This window comes from Urocitellus parryii, chromosome 4, assembly GCF_045843805.1.
Source record: "Urocitellus parryii isolate mUroPar1 chromosome 4, mUroPar1.hap1, whole genome shotgun sequence".
Lineage (NCBI taxonomy): Eukaryota > Metazoa > Chordata > Mammalia > Rodentia > Sciuridae > Urocitellus > Urocitellus parryii.
In genome coordinates this window covers 210,562,650-210,574,135 of record NC_135534.1, presented here as the reverse complement: position 1 = coordinate 210,574,135, position 11,486 = coordinate 210,562,650, and the positions used below count along the sequence as shown (strand labels likewise).

The 11,486-nt window shown below is 60.9% G+C and overlaps 1 protein-coding gene, 1 long non-coding RNA gene and 2 other non-coding genes across 5 annotated transcripts; 3 read left to right on the top strand and 1 right to left on the bottom strand.

Annotated features, from left to right (window-relative positions):
• Nucleotides 1-261: 261 nt before the first annotated feature.
• Nucleotides 262-3,221, top strand: LOC144254642 (uncharacterized). Of its 2 annotated transcripts, XR_013343547.1 has the most exons (4): nt 262-407; nt 813-863; nt 2,104-2,177; nt 2,985-3,221. It is a non-coding gene; the product is annotated as an uncharacterized LOC144254642 (long non-coding RNA). The 2 variants fall into 2 exon arrangements; XR_013343548.1 differs by lacking the exon at nt 2,104-2,177 and having other exon boundaries at nt 264-407.
• On the top strand, nt 937-1,067 carry LOC113187673 (small nucleolar RNA SNORA17). The gene has a single exon (XR_003301445.1). It is a non-coding gene; the product is annotated as a small nucleolar RNA SNORA17 (small nucleolar RNA).
• Nucleotides 2,233-2,370, top strand: LOC113187679 (small nucleolar RNA SNORA43). The gene has a single exon (XR_003301450.2). It is a non-coding gene; the product is annotated as a small nucleolar RNA SNORA43 (small nucleolar RNA).
• A 544-nt stretch (nt 3,222-3,765) lies between the features above and the next one.
• Dipk1b (divergent protein kinase domain 1B) lies at nt 3,766-11,185 on the bottom strand. The gene is made up of 5 exons (XM_026395459.2): nt 10,978-11,185; nt 7,986-8,120; nt 5,546-5,653; nt 5,281-5,457; nt 3,766-4,837 (listed from the first exon to the last, which is right to left on the bottom strand). The coding sequence occupies exons 1-5, from the start codon at nt 11,038-11,040 to the stop codon at nt 4,028-4,030; spliced, it is 1,293 nt and encodes a 430-aa protein (XP_026251244.2). The 5' UTR covers nt 11,041-11,185; the 3' UTR covers nt 3,766-4,027.
• Between the last annotated feature and the right edge of the window lie 301 nt (nt 11,186-11,486).

Sequence of the window (11,486 nt, the reverse complement as noted above, 5' to 3'; positions counted from 1 at the left end):
AAAAAAAAAAAGGCCACTGCAGTCGAGTGGACCCCCGTCACAAGTGGACACGAGCCGAGTTTTCCGTAGGAAGCCTCTGCACGGCCTGGGATCCGGGAACACCAGCGCCAGGCCTTGCCCAGGGCGGGGAGGCGGGAGGCGGGAGGCGGGAGCGGTACTACCGGGGGCAAGGCGCGGCGCGACGCTAGAGGGCGCTGCGGCGCCGGCTGGAGATGTCCCTCGCGGGCCGCCGTAGGTCCCGCTATAAAGGACTCGGCGCCGGCCCACTCGTCCTCTCTGCGGCGGGCGGCGGGGCGGCCGGATGGCTGTGGTGTGGCCGAGATACCTGAGCGTTCCCAACGCGGGCGCGGTGGCGCACCGTGCCAAGCGCCAGCGGGGCCTCCCAGGCGCGGCCGTCTCGGGGCCAGGTATGGGACCCCTGTCTCCTCTCTAGGCGAAGGGACACCAGAGGGCCGCTGCTGTGCGCCCGCGTAAGCGCCGCCAAGCTCCGAAGGCAAGGACACTGCCCAGACCCAGGTTCTCGGCGTAACCAGCCTGCAGCGAGCCAAGGCCGTCGGGGCGGGGCGGGGTCCCGCGCGGCGAGGCTGGCGGGTGGCGGCCAGTGCTGCCCGGCCCCTGCGGCGCCGCTGTGCTGGAGCTCAGCTCCTACTCCGGGGAAGCGGGAGGACGGGCCCGCAGGACGCCCTGGTGGCCTGGAGCGTTAACCCTGCAGCTCTCCTTTCTGTTTAGAGACCGGGTGAGGCCGCGAGCCCCTGCGCAGCCCGTCCTGGCCTCGCCAAGACCCGTTTAACGCGCGGCCTTTTTTGACTTAGGGAGTTTGCCTGCCAGAAGCTGAGCGCCCGCAAGGAGATGCAGGACCTTGGGTAAGTTGACTTGGGTTCCCTGCAAGCGTTGTCTGTTAGATGTGGCCCTCCTAAAGGAGGGGATGCTGGGAGCACTGCCCCTAGAGGCGTTGCAGTGTGGCTGCTGTGTCGCACTTGCGTCAGTAGGTGGCGGAGAGAAGAGAGGCTATGTCTACGCTCAGTGTTCTCACCCGTGAACGTTTGAATGATTAATAGCCTGACACTGGACACGGCCTCTTGCAGCCTGAGTGTGAGGCCAGCCCTCCACAGCAGGTGGTAGAGCTGGCCCATCCTGCCAGGGGGTGTCCATTAGATCAGTCCTTGAAAGCCGTAAAATGTGGCGACCTTCTCAAGGTCCTTGGAAATGAGTGCTGCCTAGAGTGGTGGAATAACAACACCTAACAGTCTTGAGGTGCTTGAGATGGTTTTAGGCCACCAGAGTGTTGGTACTTGGGACCACCTCTGCCATCTCCTTGATTCACTGGCTTGTACAGAGACTCCTGTGGAAACAGGTGCAGGTTGAAACCTGGCACATGGCTTCATGGGCCAGCAATCTGTCACACATGTGAGGGAGCAGCTTTGAATCCCAGAGCCAGGCTGGGCTACCCTCTCCCCTGCTCCTGTTTTGTGCACTTGGGATCTGAGGGCCCTGGGAGAGGGTGGTGTGTAGGTGCAGAAGTCTCCAGGTTCCTGCAGCTCTGAAGAGAGTCAAGTTGGGTGCGAGTGATCTTTGGCTGTGGGGGAGGCTAGTTATAGGAAGAATTAAGTGCAGCACTTGGTAGATAGCCAGTCCTCACTAACCATCTTGTCAGGGACAGGGAGGGCTCCTGACTTTTGGCTTGGTCAACAGTGATAAGTGAAGTAGCCAGCTTTATGCAACAGTTCCCCATTACCTCTGGTCAACCACAGCTTGAATACCAAGTCCCCAGGAGTAACTGATTCTTCAAGTTTAAACTGCTTTCCACTGAGGAACAGGCTAAAGCCTAGACATGACTTGTCCTTGCCCAGCACTTCTAGTCTGTATGCCGTCTACATCTGTCAGTCATGGTAGCTTGATGGAATGTCTGAACTGTCACTGTGGCAGTGTAGTGTTGAAGTGGCCCTTAAGTTGTACTTAATGGCTCCCAAGTAGATGATAATGTACAGAGGTGAGTCTCCCAGCCAAGTGTTCAGGGACAATCCACACAGGGTTCAGTACCGACTGCAGCCATCCTCTCCGCCGGGGGAGTGCTGTCCTCTTACATTTTGTTACTCAATGCAGGAAGGAAGGTGACTGAACCCTCGTGGTATGATCACTGGCCAGGACAACCAGCCAGTTTCTGCAGCCCCTTTTAGGTAAGAGGAAGGACAGGCTGGTCCCTCTGGAGGTGTGAGAAGCTGCCCTGAAGGTGCTGTCCTGGACCTGCCAGCACCACAGGTGGGGCCATTCTGCTGTACCTACGACATCAGGGCAAAGAGCAAGTGGCTATTTCTACGCTCAGTGTTCAGAAACCAGTGAGCACTAAGAATGGTTTATAGCCTGACATTTCTTAGAACCGCAGTGAAGTGGTGCTGGATTCCTGCTTTGGAAATGACCACCTGGTTTGCTCCAAAGGGTGGCATCATAGGCCCTGGCAGCAGCCACTGCACACTGGTCTGGTTGTTGCTGAGAACCCTGAACAGGATGCTAAACTTGGTGGTTTTTGGCGTGCTGAGGACTGACACCAAGCCTTGTGTGCTAGACCAGCACTCTACCACTGAGCTATTCCCCCAGCCCCTGGATTTTGGTTTTTAGTTTCTTCACTTGTAAAGTGGGGCAGGGTATGAGGATTAGGGAATCTCACTTCTGGCACAGTGGGATGAGGAAGGGAAGGATCTTCCTGGCTTTACCTTCCTTGGAAAGGACCAAGAACCACAGAGCTAGTGGGAACTGCCGTGCGTGTCCTCAATCCATGTTGAGGACCCTTGAGACATGTGGCAAGGGGCAGGACGTTGAGGCTAGAAGATCACAGTTCCAGGCTACCCTGGCAACTTAGTGAGACCCTGTCCCAAAATAATAAAGAGGGCTGGGGTGTGGCTCAGTGGTACAGTGTAAATTTCAGATAGACTCAGGACTGGATTCCCTGGCAAACCTGGTCTGACCCCCACCATTTCATTTTTCAGATCCAGAGAGGCCAAGAAGGACGTGGCCTGGCTTGGCCTGTGTGCCTGTGGAGTGCCATCGCCCATCTCCCCTTTCCTGGGGACTTGCTGGGACGAGTTAACTTCTCTCACAGAGCGAGGTTCAAGTGTTAACACCAAGAACATAAGGACTTATGGCTGAAGTTTCAGAATTTCACCTGGAACAATAACTGAAGTTTTAAGCCAAAAGTGTTACAGTGCATTAAAAGATTTGCTTCATGTGCTTTGCTTGAGGAGTCTTTGTCTGAGCAGGGACCCCTTGGGGAAAGTGTATGGGTCCCTGCTAGGACCCTTCCTGTGCAGATCCCTGTGACAGCTGCTGAGCACACCTGGTAATGGGGACCTGGTTCAAGGCATAGGCAACAACCTCTGTCATCCTGAAGTTTTTAAATTCCTGGACTACTATGGCTGCCAGGGGTGGGAATTAAGGTTCTTCTTAACATTGCCCCTGCCTAGTGCCTACTTCCCCTACCTCCTTCCTCACTGAACACCCTTCTTAGGCTGCCAACTGGTGCTGGAACCAAAGGTGACGTGGGGCTGGTGGTATTGCCTAGCAGGCAAACCCTGGGTTTGCTCCCACATGAGAACGGTGAAAGTATTCATGGCCATGCCCTAGGAGAACAGACACTTTGATCCAAGGACTGCTCCCACCACCACTGGGGAGTGGGAGTCAGCCTGGGGAACTGGCTCCCCGGTCCTCCCCTGAGTGGCACTGGTGGGAGCCTGACTCCACACAGCCAGGCATCACATAAGAGCTGTTTATTCAGAGCAGAAAGCCTCCTGGACCTCAGGCCAAGGCCCTCCTGTGCTCCTCAGCTCTGGCCTTTACTGCTAGAGCAGAGATGTTCTGTCTGGGTTTCTGGGACCCAGAGAGCCCAGAGCCCTGGGGGAGGGGGGGACAGTTTTGCAGTGGGACATCCAGGAGTGCTTCTTGCTGGGACCCCTGGAGAGCTAAGTGCTGCCAGCTCCAGAAGCTGTGGCCTAGGTGCAAGGTGCTGCGGAGGGACAGTGGACAGGCCTCAGTGTCAGGAGTACTTGGTGTTGGAGATCTTCTTCCAGAGCAGGGTCTTGAGGTGGCTGAGCACCAGCGAGTGGTGGGCCTCCACCTGACTGGCCAGCCCGCTCAGTGTGGTGCAGGTGCGTAGCTGCTTGCCCAGCTCCTCCCGGAGGTCAGCTGGCGCGCCAGGCAGCAGGTAGTCCCGCAGCAGCTCGCACACCTTGGCCAGGTTGGGCTGGATGAGGTCGCCCTTGCACTGCCTCATGAGCCGGTCGCAGGGGGCCCTGCAGTCACGCCCGTAGGTGCAGTCGGCACTCTGCTCGCAGTGGCGGCCCTGCAGGAAGCGGCGAACAGTGGCCTCAGGCGCCACTTGCTGCAGGTCGGCCATCTTGAAGTCGTAGGTGGCAGTGTGGCCAACGTTGGCCAGCGTGGTCTCACACATGTAGAAGGTCCCGTAGGAGCCGTGGAAGAGGTCTTCCACAAACTCGAGCAGGCCGATGGCGATCTTGGCACGCCAGGGCCACGCAGGCCCGAACCACTGCTGCAGGGCCCTGTGTAGCGCGGGGGGCAGCAGTGGGCGCAATAGGGGTGGCAGCGCAGCTGGCCAGGAGCCGCGGGGGGCACCCTCAGTGAGGTAGAGGTCCCCACAGCAGCCCAGCAGGCGCGAGGCGTGCTCCTTCTCCTGCAGGGACAGCAGCAGCAGGAACTCGTTGCGCTGCAGCAGGGCCCACACGGATTTGGCCTCCGCCAGGGACACCCTGCTGTCTTTGTTGAAATCAGCCATGAGGAGGACCTGGCCCACTAGGGCTGGCAGGGACGGCAGGTCTCCCAGGTTCGCCTGGCATTGGGGACCAAAAGGAAGGGAGACCACATCACCCAGAGCTGGGGTTGGGACCACAGCCTCATGCAGGACTCATGCAGGCTGGCAGAACGCAGGCTCTGGCTGGTCCTCTGACCTGGGGATGCAGTGGCACCTGACAGGCGGGCTGCCCACATGAGTCTGTGGGGGGAGGTCCCTCAGGGCTGCCCCTTGTAGCAGTGGGTGCTGTGCTGAATGGAGTCACTTCACACCTGACCTGCTCCTGCCACACTGGACACGTCCTCCACTTCCTGAGCCCTTACCACTTGCACTGGAAAGGTCCCTTCTCCAGCCTGCCTCCTGCCCAGGGGTGGGGAATGGGGTCGCCACAGGGTCCACTTAGGCCTCTCCAGGCTTTGCAGACATGGCAGGTGTGGATGCCACAGCACGCGGCCCAGTGGCCACCAGGAGAGCCCACTGACCTTGAGGAAGCTGAGGGTCATCTCTCGGAACTCCTTGATGGAGGTGCCCCGGGTGGGCTTGTCAAACAGCACCAGCTCCCGCCGGGGGGCTGCCTCAGACCTGGCCTTGGAGTTGAGGGCCTCCTCAATGCCACACTTGATGGTCACCTCCTTGTCCTGCCAGAGTCCGCTGTATACCTGGATGAGGCCACAGCAACTTCCATGCAGAGGCCCCTCCCACTGCCACGGGGGTGGCCCAGCCCACCCAACCTTCCCACAGGAGCACCTGCTGGCCTGGGGCTGAGGACAGACAGGTCCTCCACTCCACCTTGTGCAGCTCACACAGGTCCCGGCAGATGGAGCCCGAGATGATGCCCTTGCGATACTGGTCACACTGAGGAGGAAGGTGCCAGGTGTGGCCTGGGTGCAGGGAGGGTGGTAGCCCCCACCCTCACTGACTCCCCATGGGCCCAAGGCCCAGCCATGCCCACTCCTGCAGGGGTCCACGGCAGGGAGGGACCCCATCACAACTGCCAGTCTGCCCCAGGATTCCTGTGTCCCCTCTTAAGCCAAAGTGCTGTTCTCAGAGTAGGTCCTCCACCACCCGCTCCCCTGCCCACTCTGAGCCCAGGCTCTGCTCACCTACTGGCCTGCACGGGTCCCTGGCCACATGGTGGGCTGGCACCCGCCGGCTGACAGGGCCTTGCACACACTGCAGTTTGAAACCTGCCAGTTCCTCCCAGAGGCAGCACAAGTCCCAGGGCACGCGCAGGCTGCTGCGGTGGGCCTTCTGCTGCGAGCAGTCACCCTCTGACCCGTCTAGTCCCCACTGTCCTGATTCCCGTGACAGGGAAACAGTGACGCTGCTGCTAGACACTGGACATCTAGATCTTCAGGCCCAGCAGCCCACTCCAAGATGCCAGACAGCCCGACGTCCTCCCTCACCTCAGACTTTGCTGCTGCTTCCTTTAACTCCTTAAAACTAGGTAACTATTTATTCATGCTGGGGAATACCACTGAGCTACACCCCATCCCGCTTTAAAAATATTTTTATACCTTTATTCATTTTTATGTGGTGCTGAGGATCGAACCCAGGGCCCCACACGTGCTAAGTGAGTGCTCTACCACCAAGCCACAACCCCAGCTCTCACCCCATCCCTTTTTAATTTTCTGTTAGTTATTTTGAGACAGGCTCTTGCTAAGTTGCTGAGGCTGGCCTCAAACTTGCAATCCTCCTGCCCCAGCCTCCTCAATTGCTGGGATGACAGGTGTGACCACTTTGCCTGGCCCTGACACTTCAAACCGTTATCAACCCATTCCTGGAAGAACCAGGTGAGGCTTCCAGCATCAGAAGCAGCTGTCCATTTCCTCCTGGTCCAGGTCTCTTTCCATCCTAGGAGCCCTCCCTGTGGGCTGATGCGTGAGGACCTGGCTTCACTGTCCTGCCCCAGGTGCAGCACAGAGCAAGGCTCATGCAACCCTGTCTGGGGGGGAACACGCTCAGCCCCTCTCTGCTCCAACTGATGGTCATCCTCAGAGCCACAGGCCACCATCAGCCCAGAAAACAGCACCCTGGAGCCCCACCATGACTCCCCACCCTGTCTTTCCTGCTGGCCTGGGCCCTTGCCAGGCCCTGCGGTAGCCAGTGGCCCAGGGAGGCCCCACCCCCAGGCTGGACAGACCTAGCAGCCCCTCAAAGCCCAGGGCGGGTGCTGGCTGTTGCAGTGTGGGGTGAATTCCTGGATGTACATCACTGGTTGCCATGGAGCCCGGGGCTTGCGGGAGCCAGGCTGGAGGGAGGGCAGGAGGGAGGGGCTGAAGGCAGCAGTCCAAGGGTGGACGAGAAGAGCTGGGCCGACCCAGAACAGCGGGTTCAGTCCTGTGAGCCCGCCCCTGTGGCAGCATGAAGTGACAGCTCCTAACCGAGGGGGAGAGGGAACGGGATGCCAGATGCCCCCATTCCACCACCCCATGGGCAGGCCCTTCCCAGGGGTCTGGCCTGACGGCCCCCATCAGAACTAGTGCAAGTCCAGAACCCCACAGAGCTACAGACCCAGAGGCCGCTCTGCCCTCAGCACACAACAACCAGGTTAGATTAGGGTCAGGGAAGAGCCTGCTTGCTGGCCACCTAGCACCAGGTTGGGTTGGGGCTCTCGGGTCTCAGGTACCTCCCCTGTACTTCACCTGGGTTGGGGGCGTTGCACAGGTGAGCAGTGTGTTCACACTTCCTCAGGTCCCCTGGGCAAGTCCCCATACTCCCTCAGCCTCAGTTTCCCCATCTGCGTAATGGGCCAATGTTCAGTACATGCAGGCCGAGAGCCTGGCACTTGGCCAAGGCAGAGGCAGCAGGTGGAGGGAGACAGCCTCCCTGGAAGATGTGGCAAGGTGGCCACATGGGGACAGGCTTCAGAGAAGCAGGGCTCCGCCTCAGGGACATCTCCCCTTGCCAACCATGCACCAGAGGTGTGGAGACATGCTGGCTCATCCTGCTCATGCTCCTGTGCATGTAGCTCACCTGCAGCCCACTCCCCGCTAAGATGCCCACCCCTCAGTCCATCCTGGCTGACTGCTCTGGTCACCAGACCTACCTGTGGCAGCCTAATGACATCTCCCCACTCCCTCCTCTGGCCCCCAGCAGAGCCTGCCTCAGATAACAGCCTCCTGCCAGGTCTCCAAGTGGCCCATGCCCTGGCCAACAGTGAGGTCCCCGCCTGGCTGACACTTACGATCACCACCTGGCAGACGTGGCCGCGGCAGAGCTCGGAGTAGGACGAGTAGTGCAGGTACACCATCCAGCTGCCCACGAAGATGCCCAGCCAGACCAGCAAGACATACTTGACCCTGAGGCCTGGCAGCCGGCCCTGCAGGGAGGCAGAGTGAGGAAGCGCCCCACCCAGGCCCTGCAGGGGCCCAAACTGGAAAGTCTGGACCCTTTCAGCCCTTTCCTGGCCTCCAGACCCATCACCCAGGCCCATACCCACCCTGCAGCTTCAGGAACCACCGATCAGCGCCCCCACCAGGTGTTCCCAGCTGCTCCCTCAGCAACCCCCATGTTGGGCACACCAGGGTCTTCAGCTGGGGCCCCTTGTGGGCAGTAAATCAGTTTCTGCTGAATAAAGAGACCTCTTAGAAACTCCCTCCTGTCTCCTCTCATTTCATGACATTTTCACCTCCACACGGTGGTCTGGTGGCTGCCCCTGCCGGGAAGGGGTTGTTCACCCACCTCAGGGCACACTGGGGAAAGTCAGGGCCAGCGGGAGAACTGGGACTGGAGGATGGGACCCCAGGACATGACCCAGACGCACCTGGGAGGTCACAGACTCAGCACAACTGCCCACGTGTCCAGAAAGGATGATGGACAAGCAATGAGTGGCCTGTCACATGGGACCCCTCGGCCTCAAGCAGGGAGGTCTGAGGCCTGCTGCAAGGTGAATAGTGCCCTCTTGGAAACAGTCGAGGTGGCACACTTCATGCCATGGGTATTTACCACAGATTTTAAAAAGCAGGGAGGCAGCCCCTGATCCCTCAGGGTGGGCCTGGGAACTATGATTTTGTGAAGGGCTCCAGGTCATCCTGTCACCTTCAGCCCCTTGCCTCCGTTTCCCCAACTGACAGGTCCGAGCACAGGGTATGGGGGGCCCAGAGCTCCTTGTCAGGGTTCTTGGGCACTGGCTCCCACCAGGCTCAAGCAAGATTTCCAAGGGTGACAACCTGGGACAGCTGGATGTCACCTCCCTTGCCCCCAACCCCTGCCAACCTGGCAAATCATAGCCCTTGTGGGGGATGCTGGATTACCAGGCAGCTTGTCCCATGCAAGGGATCAGCCACAGAGCCTGGCCCAGGCAAGGAGGGCAGGAGGACCAGGCTTAGAGATCAGCCACCCCTAAGGAGGCCCCTGCTGGCACAGAGCACCTCCCATGGCCGCCAAGACCCTCTGGTTAGCTCCAGGCTGGCCCATGATCCAGGGCTACCAGATCCTCTGAGAAAAGGGCCCAGCAGGGTAGCTGGATGGTTTCTATGGTTCTTCCAGGGGAGGTGGGCGCTCCTCCTTCCCTGGCATCCACACACTGAAGGACCTGCAGCAGACAGACCCTGGGGCTGCTGAGCATGCAGAGCCTCAGTAGTCAGTGGAAAACAGCAGGGCCTGGGGCCTGCGCAGAGCAGATGCCACTCAGCTGGTCCTTAACCAGGTTGGGCCTCGGCAGCCTGTTCTACCCAGGCCCTGCGTCTGTTTCCGTCAGGTCTGTCCATGACAGAAAACAGGAAAGCAGAGAAACGGTGTGTGTATGTGTGTGTGCTGCTGACGCTGGACAAGGTCGGAGGACTTCCGGCTGGGTAATCAGTCCCAGCAGGGCTGAATACAGCGGTCTCTAAATGGGCCGGGCCCTAGGGGAACAGGCAGAGGGGGATAGGCCCTGGCCAGTGCAAAACGCAAGGGCAGACCCAAGTTGGACAAACTGACAGAGTACCAACAGCCTGCCCACCAAGCCCACCCCACCCTAGCCCGACTCCACCAGGGCTCCAGGCCTTTGCCCAGAGGGTCCCTCCAGGGGCCATCCTCACCTAGCTAGTTCCTATATGGGCTCCTTCCCAGGGTCATCCTGAACCTCCTGCAAATCCCAGGTGCAGAGAAGGTCTCACCCCTCCGTGAACCCCAAGCAGCTGCTCCCCAGCCCACCCAGGCTCCTGGGGTTGGGGAGGGGCAAGCTTGAGTATGGAGGACACCCCCACCCTGCAGAACTGGGCCAGAGCTTTGCAGGGGCAGGAAGGTCCAGCTCCTTGTGGGGCCACTTGGAGAGTAGGAAGGGTCACCGCAGGGACAGTAACAGCACAATGACCCCAGCCTGGCAAGTCTAAATCATGTGCCAGCGGCTCCTCACCACCAACCCAGAGGGGTGTTCCACAGGAGGGGAAACTGAGGCTCTGTGCATGTCCAACTATGGAATGGCAGGATGGGGTCAGATCAGGGTTCTCCCCTTGTGCCAGACCAACCAGGCTTTGACCAAAGCCCTCTCCTGACCCTGGGAGCCGACCCGGTCCCTCAGGATGGGGCAGGGCACACCCCACCTCCTGGCTTAGCAGACAGTCCTTAGACTGCTCAGCCCCCACCACACTCCTAAGGCAATAGGGCCAAGGGCAAAACCTGGCAAGGCCCCCCAGCCCTGACCCAGAGCTGCCCTGGAAGCGGAAGATATGTAAGGTCTGACCAGGGACAATTCCTGACCCAGGCGCTGGGGAACTAGAGGTGGGATGGGGGCTGGTGGCCAGAAGCGGGGCCCAGATGATTTGAGATGGACAGGACCTGACCCAGATCTTCCCAAAGCAGAAGGGGAGAGGGTCCCAGCAGCGGAATGCCCAGCAGCCTGGGCCTCTCCTGAAGACAGGAGCCCGGCCCTGGAGGGAATGGTGACTTGTCCAAGGTCACAGGGGGTCAGGACCCGGGCCCTGGCCTAGCGGGAATAGGGACGTCCTTTCTGGGGCGTCCCTATGTATCCAAGCCTGCTACAGAGAAAAACAAATCGTATTTTTTAAGTGCTGAAAAAACGGAAGGACTCGCGGCCCTAGGCCTGGGGAGCACCCGCGGCGCCCCTGCCCCTCTCCCCGCGCCCCTCCTCTGCCCGTCCTCGCCAAGCCCCTCCCCCAGCCTGGTCCCCGCCGTCCCCGCGCGCGGCCCACGGGGCTGGACGCCGCGCTCCCGCGGCCAGGCCGCCCGCTTACCTGCAGGCCCTTGGAGAAGGGGCAGAGGAGCACCAGGTGCGTCAGGCGCCGCAGCCGCCTCATGATGGGCGCCGGCCGGGGCTGCGCGGCCCCGCGGCTCGGCTCGGCCTCAGCCCCGGCCCGGCCCGGCCCGCCACGGCCGCCGCTCGTTCGCCATGCGGGCCGCGCGCCCCCGGCCCGCGTTAAAGGCGAGGGTGCGCGCCTTCCTGACGGCCGACCGCGGCGCGCGCCAGAGGCAGGGTGGGCGGGGGCGGGACGCGGGCGGGAGGAGGCAGGGGCGGGGCGCGCGCGGAGGGTGCGCGCGGGGGCCGGGCCGGGGAAGGGGCGCGCGTGGAGAGGGCGCGCTGGGGAAGGAGGTGGGGAGGGACGGGAAGCGCGGGGGAGGGGAGGGAGGGGCGCGCGAAGCAGGGCCCGGGCGACACACGCCCTGCCTCCGGCCTCTGGCTCCTCGGCCGCCCCCTGCCCGCTGGTCCGCGGTCTGGCCGGCCCGACCACCGGCGAGAGAGCAC